We start from the raw sequence: 12,132 nt of genomic DNA, 5'->3' as shown, positions 1-12,132 counted from the left end.
CCCCCCCCCCCCCGCCTCCGGTTCATCTTTTTTTGTAAAAATTAAACCATTCTTGGTTAAAACAGCAAAATCTCTATATGCAATTTGTATTTTTGGCTCGAATATTTAATAATTTGGTAGGAAATCAACTATTAGGTCGAAAGTTCAACTACTTCGTTAAAAAAAAATTATTTAAGATTCATCATGTTAGTTGAACATCTATTTCTTTGGTTGAAACTTTAACTATTTGGTTTAATTTTTTTCCTTATTGAAAAAGCATCATTTTTCAACTGAAAATTGGAGTATTCTACTTTTATTTGCAAAATTATCTTTTTTAAATGAAAATTCAATTATTTAGTTACACACTTGCGTGTTTTGTTAGAAATTCTATTGTTTTGGTAGGAAATGAATCCTTTGGTTTGAAAATTCCACTATTTGATTAAAATTTCATGTATTTTGTTGAAAATTCTACTTTTTTGGTAGAAACTTAATCTTCATGGTTGAAAATTGAACTATTTGGTTCAAAATTGATGTTCTTTTTTAAAATTAATCTTCTTTAGTAATCCATACATTTTTTGGTTAATAATTCAACTCATTGCTTAAAAGTTAAGCAACTTTCTTCAAAATTCGTCTTTTTTAGGATCACGACTTATAATTGTAGTTTAAAATTGAACACTTTTATTTAAAATTCGTTTTTTGGTGTACATCTGTTTTCACAAAAAATTTAATTATGCCATTTTGGGTTAAAAATTGATCAAACGGTTGCTAGAAAATTCTTCTTAATAGGCTTCAAAATTCACCAATTTAGTAGAAAATTTTATTTTTTTGTAGAAGCTTCATTTTTTATAATAAATATTTAGTTTTCAAATAAAAAAATCTCGTTTTTTGTGGAATATTGATCAAATTTGTTAAACAATTCAGTATTTGTTTAGAAAATATATATGTATTTTGTTTCTAATTCTTCCTCTATGGTATAAAAGTAATCTTCTTAGTTTTAAATTCAACTATTAATTGATAAATAGCTCATCTTTTTCGGGTTAAAATGCGACTGCTTGGTTAAAAATTAATTTTCTTTTGAGAATTCATAATTTATGAATGAAAATTCGACTGCTTGGTTGAAAGTTAAACTACTTTGTAATTTATAAGAAACAGTAAGATTTTCCCTCCATTCCCACTCCTCCATCCAAATCATCTTACGTTGTTTCTGTATGACCCCTACGTACATTGACGACAAAAATTTAGCTTATATATTAGGTAAGATAAGCGGTGGGGGCCCAAGAACAGACCTTCACAAAAGGGAAAGCGTGGTTTAAAATTTCAAGAAAAAACTTTAAGTAATTTATGCACGACCCCTCAGAAATATTTGTCAACACTAGGTAGAAAACAGTGGGTCCAGCAATTTTCGCATAACAACTATTTAATAATAATAAATAAACTTATTTAATAGGAAAAATCATTAGATAGTAATAAATAAGTGAAAGTAAGACAAGCTTTACAAACCACGAATTATAGCCTATCCTGATCTATAGGTTAAGACTTAGAAAGCCTGCTAAATATCACATTCTAGATCTTCATCACGCAGGAAACGTAAGATCAGTACTAAATTCATTATTGTATGGCATTTTTACATAAATCGACTACAGTGAACACTTTTTCTTTTAATTTCATGAAAATTAGCCCGGAGACTTTAAAAATTAGAATAACTTTACATTTGCGTTATTTAGTAAAATTCATACTTTATTTAGCATAATAATGAATTACCACTGAAGTGCCATTGCTACCCTGAATAATAAAAAGTTCTAAATGCTTGAATAAATTTATAATAATCAGTTACTTTGAGAAAGTCTTTAGTAAAAAAGTCTTAGCTTACCACGAGAAAGATCCAAAGAAGTGATTTTCCCCTGCAAAGGTATGTCATTGGAGCTTGATTCGGCTCTGGTATCCCAAAACCGTATCCTTTTGTCAAAGTGGCCACTGATTATTGTCGAACCAGAACCATCCGACGTGACGAGATCATTGCAACTCGAACCAGCAAATTTCGTTTCTATGCCTGAAACAAAATTTAGAGAGCATTAGTTTCTCATTTATAACAAAATCTGAATACACAAAGAGCAGAAGTAGTTTCTCACTTGCGAGAACTTGACTTCGATCAATGTTTCAGTACCGGCTATTAATTTGTCCAGTCCAGGAAAATACATTCCTATTGCTTCATTTCGGAGAGCCCTTTTGAAATGGGTTGAAAGAGAGACACGTGAAGGAGATACATTGTGGAAGGGCCGTAAACTCGATAAATTACGAGCTTTGTGTTTACGCCCATCTTTTGACGGATTACAAGTCCGTCAAATTTCCATTCCACTTCTACTTGATCAATTGTGTTGAATACGGAATTGATAAGCTTCAATTATCCTTTAAATTTCTTGACACCAATGAGTTTCCACTTCAAAAAGCGTTCAATAATAAAAAAAGTTCAACATTCTGCTATCTTAGTCGATTTTAATCAAGAAAATGTTGTCCCATTTTCTAGGATCTTCAATAATTCTCTACGTCCTAATTAATTTATTAAGTGTTATAGAATCTGCCAATATATTCTATTAATATTCGGTATTGTTCCATAACAATTTCAAATATTTAAATGGAATATCTACCATTTCGAATATTTTGAATTCTCTAACTTTTAATTATTTTAAATACTTTAAAGGCAGGCACTTTTCGAAAATTCACAATCTGGGTTTCAAATATTTTAAAATGTTAAAAGAGGATATATTCCCTGCATATAGATATGCGAACAAGTCCATTTTGTTTCTCTACAATCGACAAATTTGTTTTGGTTTAAACAAAAGATATAATACTGAAACAAAACTTTTGTTCAATCAACAAAAATTTAGAAAAAGCAACACAAACTTCATTTTTGTTTACTTATCCAATTTTTGTTGAGATAACAAAAGTTTCTTAGAACTCAATAAGAATTTGGAGAGCAACCAAAGTTTTTTCCTTTCGCAATCATATAGTTTTACCATCATGTTATAAAATCACAAAGGAAAACAAATAAGAAGGTATTAGTTATATGTTAAACTTGACATCTAGATATGTATCTCAAAAACTTAATTTATTATTTTAAAAAAACCGTAATTAATATATTTCGATGTATGCCTCTTCCTTTAAGGGGTATTTCATTTAGAAATTATAAAGTGAGTAGAAATATATCATTGTTGAAACGTTTGAAGAACATTAATTTTTTATGAGTCGCCATTTGGACAATAATAGAGTAGTGCCAGAGGAATGCGTAATGGTACTTCTGAAAACTGTAATTCTACGAGCAATTTAACGAATCAGTGATATTTTCTAGTACGATTGATGCTTTTTTAAGTTTTTGAGATATGCGACCGTAGAATCTACGCAGTTTAAGTTTAGTTCTTGAACAGTAAAAATTTTCATGGAGAGTGGAGGTTTGTTATGTCTCAAGGCAGAAGAACGGCAAAAAAGTAATGTCGACGTAACGTCTTGCGCTTCAATTTCGTTGCAAAGGAAGCTGTTGAACATAAGGAGCACACTGGAAAAAAGAGAAAGATACAGGATATGCGGACAACTTGCATAAGTTAGCTTTTCTGGACCGATGCTCTATACTATCCAGAACCGAATAAAATTTTGTAATAAAACATTTTCCGGTGTACTACGGACGTTACTGGTAAAATAAACAAAACTGTCAACAAACACATGTTTTACTCACGAAGCATCGCAGGCAATATCATTCAATTTTGTTCTAGAATGTAAATACAAGAAAATTCTAATTAATCAGCGATTCTATAAATGATCTTTAAATTACTCAAAATTTTTAGAAATCTTTTACAATTTTGCAAAACAATAATTAGGTGATTATTTATTTTGTTTGTTTAAATGATAGAATCCGTAAAAAAATTATGGAATCTATACTTTATTATTTCCCTAAAAATCAAACGTATTGTCCCGTGCAGAAATTTCGAAGGGACTCTAGTGGGGCTCTGGATAGTTTCCCTATATCTAGTCGGGCTGCAGTGGGGAAAACAAGCCGAAGCCCCATCTAGAACGGAACGCTAAGGTCACGGGGGCCCTATTAGATTTTCTAGCAGGATTCTAGTGGGATCAGCCCGCCCATAATTCAATCAGAGAGAAGGCCCCCTGCGGGGCTCCTACAGGGTGCTGTCACGCTACTGGCAGCCAGTACTTTTATCCGTTCATCATCATAAGACTGTATATGATCTGAATATCATTTATAATTTCAAAAGTTGAAATTTCATTAAAAAAATTTGGGTAATATAAGCACCCACTGCTGCTATACTCTAACGATATGGCAAAAAAGGTATTTGGAAATTAAATATTAATTAATTGCTAGTATTTTTACTTTAAATATTAATGATCCTATTTAGAGTGAATTTATATATTTTTTATTTTGAAATATTATATTACAAATGAATTTTCTAATGCTACGGGGTATCGAACCTACATATCTATAACTAAATCTATCGCCTAACATTCGGGAGTCTTAACCACTGCGCTAAACCGACAAGTTGAAACTCAATGAAAAAGCCATCCTCATAACCTACAGCTTAAAAAAGTTAAAACACCAAATTTTAAAGTTTTTTTCTAATTAAATATTTATTATTATACATTATTTAAATGTAAAATATACAAACTGTTAATATGACAAGTGTGGAAAATGCCCTGCTAAAACCTCTGAGGATGAGGGTCCCTGGCGAGGGCCCAGCTCGATTGCCCTCACGGATCAACGATTAAAATTTCTAAGTTTGAAGGGTGAATATTTTTTGACACTACTAATTTTGAGGTTTCATGAGTTCAGATTTACAAATCATGATTTTTGGTCAAAAATTGGATGACACTTTTCTGAAATTCGAACTCTCACAATATGGACGTTCCCTAGGGGCACCCGCAGGTGAACAAGCTCGGTTGCCCTCAACGAATCAATGATTAAAATTTCTAAGTCGGAAGGGTAAATATTATATTTTAAATGTTAATAAAAAATTACATTTCCCGTGATTATAAAAATTTGTAAAGTATTCTAAAACGCGAAGAAAACTGGTAATCGATTTAAATTATTTATTTAATAATTATTTTATTGATATTCCTGTTAACAGTTCGTGTATTTTACATTTACATCACGTCGTATGATATTAAATAATTAGAAAAATAGAGCTTAAAATTTGTTACTTTAACTTTTCTGAACTGTAGCTTATGAGCATGGCTTTTTCACCGAGTTTCAACTTCTCGGTTTAGCGCTGTGGTTAGCACTACCGATTGTGAGGCGATAGATTTAGGTACAGATATGTAGGTTCGATACCCATTGGCATTAGAAATTTTATTTGTAATATAATGCTTAAAAATTTAATATATGTAATTATGTATTCACTCTTAACATGACTGTTAATGTTTGCAGTCAAAATACTCGCAATCAATTAATATTTATTTTTTTCATACCTTTTTGTCATATCTTTAGAGTATAGCAGTACGGTACTAGTTAGCACTGACGCAGTACTAGGCCCATGGTGTATTTCCTATTGAGGTAGTACTGTGCCAGTAGCGATATCCTGTGCTAACCCAACACTGACAGCCCAGTACAAAATAATGTTATTATCCCAGAGATATGCCAGTACAGGTGCTAGCACTGGCAAAAAAAACCAAAAGGGCGTTCATGATTGCAACCATGAGAGATCCATAAAGGAAGCCCATGTTGGGCCCCTATGGATTAGTATGTCGTTTCCATTAGGGACCACGCCTAGATTTCCCTCATGGATTCCACAAGGCATGAGGAAAATGTATGTGGGCCCTGACGGGGACCTCCTCCATTTTTCCACACGGGATATATCAATAAAATCATTTTTAAATAAATAAATATAATGGACTGAAATTTTTCTTCGTATAATATTTCGTTTTTCCCCATTGTAGACTACTTTACAACTTTTTACAATGACAGGAAATTTAATTGTTTATGAGCATTTAAACCTAAACCTAAAACTTCTGGTGGATTTTCAGCGTTTAAAAATTTCTACAAAATTTCTTTGTACCATTTTTGTGAAGAACGCCTCGTTTTTAATTTATTTATCAAAATTGCTATAAAAAAATCTAAAATTTCAATATTACGCCCAAAGACACGAAATAAGGAAACAATCTAAAAGGAAACTTGTAGTATATTTTGTGTTATCTATAATCATGATTTTCTAAACATTTACAATTATTCATAAACATGGGACTTAGATTTTTTTCTTTAAAAAAAAACGGAGTAACTGCAGAATAGGGGCGTCACCTGCTTTTTGGCTGGAAAAACAGTATTTTTCTGTAACAAACTACTAGACTCTTTAATTGAACGATAAATGAAGCGATTTGACCAGACAGAAGTTTCAAATTATTGTTACTTTTGTTACTACGATAATCTAAATATGAGTATGTGAACATATCGGAATGATCATATTTAACTCACCGTTTAGGTGCTTCTAAAAATCTAAACGGCCAGAAATACCCCTTTAGAGAGGTCGCAAAATAATTTGGTCAAGACCCTACCCTTACCCAACGTTTCGTGGGAAGGTACCCTTATGACTAGTAAAAAGAATAATGTTGGTCAAATCACTACCCATTTCCAACTTCTGGTCAAATATGATCATTACTATATATCGTGACAGACCCATATTTGAGACATCGTAGTAACAGAAGTAACAATACTTTTCAATTTTTGCCTCATCATTTGTCGTTCAAATTAATGATTCTGATAGTTTGTTGCCAAACAAAAAAATTTTTTCCTGCCAAAATAGAGGCGACAGGTGATACCCCTTTTACGCAATCTAATCAAAAATGCAATGGCCAGAAGTACTTAACATAAGTTCATTAAGCTTAACTGAAAAATATCTACTTGGCTTCGAAGAAAATATTCATTAGTGCCCTAAATCAATTTTTCGAGAATATAGAGTTTAACTACTGATAAAAACATTATTTTTGCATACTGAAACCTTCAACAACATCAAAATTATATTTTAGGCAATATAAGATTTTAGGAGTTCTCTGGTCGAGGCCTCATTAGACACAGATAGATTTGCCATACCTATACAAAGTATGAAGTTCTTCACTAGAACCTGACAGGGCTCCCATTAGTTTTTTTTTAGATGAGATATTCTGATAAGGGTGCCAACCAGTTTTTTTCTAGAATAGATATTCTGATAGAGGCCCCATCAGAACCCAACTTTACTATAAATAGGGAGAGATGGGGAAATTTCTGCACGGGGTGTATCAGTATTGAGCTTATTATTGATTTTACTTGAAAAACTATGTATTATATTTCGAAAATGGCTGTAGAGATTAAATTTCTTGTAAGGCATTTATGGAAAAAAGCCTATATGCTTATGAGTGCTTTTCCCATTCATATTTAAATTTAATTATAATACGGGGAATTTCATACTGGATTCACAAAACACAAGCACTCATCTCACACGCTTTTTTTGGAAGTGAACAACTTGTCAAACAGATATCAAGAAAATACGTTTAACATATTTTGCTCGCCAAACCTTTTTTAGAGTGACATCTAAATTTATTTCGCGAAACCGATCACTTTCAATAAAGTCTTCTGGCTTACTATTTACGTTCCTTGAAGTGTTTCTAGCAAAAATTTGGTAATGAAGGTTCTCAAAATTTCCCGTTTAATTGTTGTATTGCTCTAAATATACTCGTAAAAAAATTTTAAACAGTTGGTGTTTGCGTATAATTTAACATATTATTTTTAAATTTTCATCATTTATGATTCAGAAAGTATTAGAATTGTCCATCTTTCTCTATCCGTCCGTAAACACAATCACTCTCGAAGAGATGAGCAGATCAAATCAATCTTTGAAAAGCTTTTTTGACTCCTAACGAATGTTAGGAGTAAAAAAAAACTCCTAAAACGAGGTAGCATATTTTTTTAACTATAGAAAGTGTTATACTCAAATCGAATATTCCAATTTTAATCCAAATAACGACATATCTACGTAGAAAACTTTCAAAAGAAGAATTTTCGCTTATTTGTTGACTCACATCTATAATTTTACTATCTATATATTTTATTTATATTTTGAAATCCTATATTAGCATAGTAAAATATATGAATTTCTTATTTAACACAACTATGTTATGAGCCTATAACTTTATATAACAAAATATCATTTTGGCGATCGAAAATTGAAGTAGGAAAGAAATGTCAAAATAATCGAGGTTACATACTTCAAAAATGCACCTTTCTAAGTCTAACATTGAAATTTTGAACCAAGGTAAAAAAAGAACATTAAATTTATTAAGATGGCACGCTGCAAAGAATAAAAGGGCTAAAGAGGCTGAAGTAAAACGTCCAGAACCAGTAATATCAAATATAGTATTCGATAATAATAAAATAAATAAATGAGTGATATATAGTTATCAGAAATTGTACTAAAAAATACTATTTGAATTATTTTTATAATAAAATTAAAATAAAACTTTAAATTATAATTACACGAATAATAAAGTGTTTTTCTTTCCTTTCTCTTTTAATGAAAAATATTTGTATTTTTCACAATATGTGTATAACCAAGATTGTAAATGATCTAATCTAATTATTTTTATTTTTATTAGTTGAAATTTGCCGAATTCAATTTTGAAGTTTTTGTCCGCTCTTAAGCGAATGCAATTTTCTATTCTTATCCTTCGATAATTCTAAATTAGATTTAGATATGTAGACATACGAGTTTAAATGAGATAGATGCGAAGTAAATGGAAGTAAATAACCTCGACTATTTTGAAATTTTATTCGGAATTCAATTTTTAAATTTTCGAACGCAGTGTTTCCGGGGAATAGAGGAACAGTTGAAAAAAATTCATATACATAGAAGTCATTGGATACAAAATATGTGTTGATACAACGTAATGGCGCCTGTCTGTCTGTCCGTCCGTCCGCCCAGCCATCAGTCCGTCCGTAACACGATAACTCTCAAAACAATGAACGAATCAAATAGAACTTTAGTCCAGTATTTTTAGGTCCTAAAAGGAAGGAGAAGTTCGTTAGCCAACCATTTTGAATAAAAATTTAGAGAGTTAGAGCACTTTCTAAATTTTTAGGAACATTTTTTTCGGATTTAAAAATTTTATATAGGGCTATTCGTCGTACTTAGAAATCCGAATAATTAACCCTAATGATTATTTTTGATGGCAAGAAAACTATCAGAGTTATAGCATTTATACAAGTTTAAAAATTAATCGATAATTAAAATTTTAAGTCAAACAACGCACAACACGAAAAACAATAAAGGAAAGAAGACCGTTGCTTTTTAAAAGCCCTGCATGATTATCGTAAGAAGTTGTTGAATTTCTTTGAAAAATCGAAAATTTTTATCCCACAAAATATTTTGAAGAAGGAAAATAAAACATTTGTGAAAAAACGACAAAAGGTACAAAAACAAATTGATATAGAAAAGTAGTTTACCCAAAAAAATATCAATTTGTTATAATTTATTAAAATTTTTTTATATATTTATTGTAGCTCTTAAAAAATGCTACAAAATTTCTTTGAACTATTTTTTTATTTAAGACCAGACATTTTGTTTTTCTTTATCGAAAATAGAAAATCGAAAATTCAAATTTTGAGCTAGTGAGTGACGCAAAAATATTCACTAAAGTGAACCATTTTCGTCGAGCTTGATCCTTCAAATGAAACCTGTCAAAACTTCAGCCATTTATGTTTACGCATTTACAAGTTCATCTGAGTTTCGAGTTTTGATCAAACACTACTATCTTCGCAAGAAAACGATATCCGAGACCAAGGCCAAGCTGGATAAGTATTACCCGGACTCTGCACCGTCGATTGGATCGATTTATAAGTGGCTTACTGAGTTTCGTTGTGGCCGTACGAGCATAGTTGATGCTGAACGATCTGGGCGCCCAAAAGAGGTCACTACACCAGAAAATATCGAAAAAATCCAGCATATGGTGTCGAATGATCCCAGAGTGAAATTGAGAGAGGTAGCTAATGCTGTAGGCATATCATTGGAACGTGTGGGCAATATCGTGCATTCAGTTTTGGGCCTGAAGAAGCTCTGCGCGCGATGGGTGCCGCGTTTGCTCACAGTGGACCAAAAACGAATTCGTGTGACAACTTCCCAGCAGAATTTGGCATTATTTTCGCGTAAGCCGACCGAGTTTTTGCGCTGATTCATAACCATGGATGAAACCTGGATCCACTACTACTCCTGAGTCAACGCAACAGGCAAAACAGTGGGTTCCATCGGGCCAAAGTCTTCCGAAGCGTAAAAAAAACGCAACAATGGGTCGGAAAGGTTATGGCCTCCGTATTTTGGGATGCACATGGCATAATATTCGTGGACTATCTTGAAAAAGGTAAAACCATAACCGGAGCATACTATTCATCATTATTGGACCGATTGAAAATCGAAATCGTCGAAAAACGACCGCATTTGAAGAAGAAAAAACCGCTTTATCATCACGACAATGCGCCTGTTCATTCATGCTTAGTTGCACAAGCAAAATTGCATGAAATCGGCTTCGAATTGGTTCCTCAGACACCGTATTCACGAGACCTGGCCCCAGCGACTATTACTTGTTCCCTAACCTGAAGAGATGGCTCACCGGTAAGCGTTTTTACTCAAATGAGGAACTCATAGCTGAAACTGAGGCGTATTTTGGAGACCTTCCGATCGAGTACTTTTCGGACGGTATCAAAAAGTTAGAAAATCGTTGGACTCCCTATATCGACCTAAAAAGAGAGTATGTTGAAAAATAAAACCGACTTTGGCCAAAAAAACGTCTCCATGTTTCATTTTTCAGGGACTTATCAGACTGCCTAGTACTCCAGAAGCTAGTGTCACTTATTTTATAGTCTGCACAGTGTACACATATTTGAATGATTTGGTAGTGTATTTTTTACGATCACTATGAAAATTCACTGTCATGTTGTCGCAGGTTTTTGTTTTTCTGTATTGCCAGATATGACTTTTATTATGTATAAATTGAAATTTTTCAGATTTGGGTAAAATAAAATTGTCTATGGAATCTTTCATTACCATTATTTTATTATCAATAATATACCATATGAAATAGGGAGTTTGGAAAAACATAAATTTATTAATTTGAAAATTGAATATCTAGATAGTGAAACAGATGACTCTTTGTAGTAGGTAAGACAGATTTTCAGTTGATTATTAAATATAATGTTGAAAAAAATTATTTCTTAAAATATATAACATATTTAAAATCTGCTATAGTCATTTTCATTTATAAAATCATATAAAGTAACCCCTTGCATATTAACAGTTCTACCTCCCCCCTCTCCCAACCCTCCCTTATTAACTGAAGCTTTTGGTGGGACTGACGTTAGAACTACAATCACCACCATATGACGATTTAATACTTAACTTTGACATGATTTCGACTCAGAAAATAAACTTATTGCATAAAAGTGTTAGTTGGGCGTATAATCTAAACAATGAATAATACAAACTACAAAATAGCCTCGGAAAGGACTGGAACTTTTAATGACAAAAGGCATGCACACGGGAAACCTAAAGGTCATATTTCAGGCGACGAATGGAGACTGGGTGTTTGGAATGCTAGGGGAGTAAATGATCTCAAGGTAAAAGAATTGCGTGAAATTATGGAGTGAAGAAACTAGATATTTTATGTGTGTCCGAAACAAAGAAAAAGGGATGCGAAACTAATGACATAAAAAACGGCGTGTTGAAAGACGGATTTGAAACATGGTCAGGAGTAGACTGTCAATCACATGGTAAACAAGGAGTAGGTCTCATTTTGAATGAAAGAGCAAAGAAGCATCTCGGAGACCATGGCTTCGTGTCTCCCAGACTGCTGTGGGCTAGAATGAAAGTAGAAATCAGAAGACTATTTATTATAGCATGCTACGCGCCGGTTGATAGTGATCCTAGAGAAGTAAAAGACGCCTTCTGGGACACTTTAAATGGCACAATAAAGATCTGCGAACATGGGGAAAGGATAATTCTACTAGGAGACATGAACGGTTGGGTGGACATCCAAAATGTTACGGGATATCCTTGTTAGATGTACGATCGAAGTGTGTGGTACCGCAGTTATAGGAAGAATTTCTGGGTATGCGTGGTGGAATGATGAAATTCAGGC

General features: G+C 32.5%; 1 protein-coding gene across 2 annotated transcripts in view; it reads right to left on the bottom strand.

Moving 5' to 3' along the window:
- The window catches only part of LOC117172024 (autophagy-related protein 16-1-like), a 100,277-nt gene that overhangs the window by 44,128 nt on the left and 44,017 nt on the right, over window positions 1-12,132 (bottom strand). For both annotated transcript variants that reach the window (XM_033359746.1, XM_033359744.1), the window contains exon 2: window positions 1,850-2,029. In XM_033359746.1, the coding sequence (XP_033215637.1) occupies window positions 1,850-2,029 (180 nt within the window). The remainder of the gene's footprint in view (window positions 1-1,849; window positions 2,030-12,132) is intronic.

Source organism: Belonocnema kinseyi, chromosome 4 (assembly GCF_010883055.1).
Source record: "Belonocnema kinseyi isolate 2016_QV_RU_SX_M_011 chromosome 4, B_treatae_v1, whole genome shotgun sequence".
NCBI classification, from domain to species: Eukaryota; Metazoa; Arthropoda; class Insecta; order Hymenoptera; family Cynipidae; genus Belonocnema; species Belonocnema kinseyi.
Note: the sequence above shows the minus strand (reverse complement) of the source record. Positions and strands in the feature narration are given on the sequence as shown.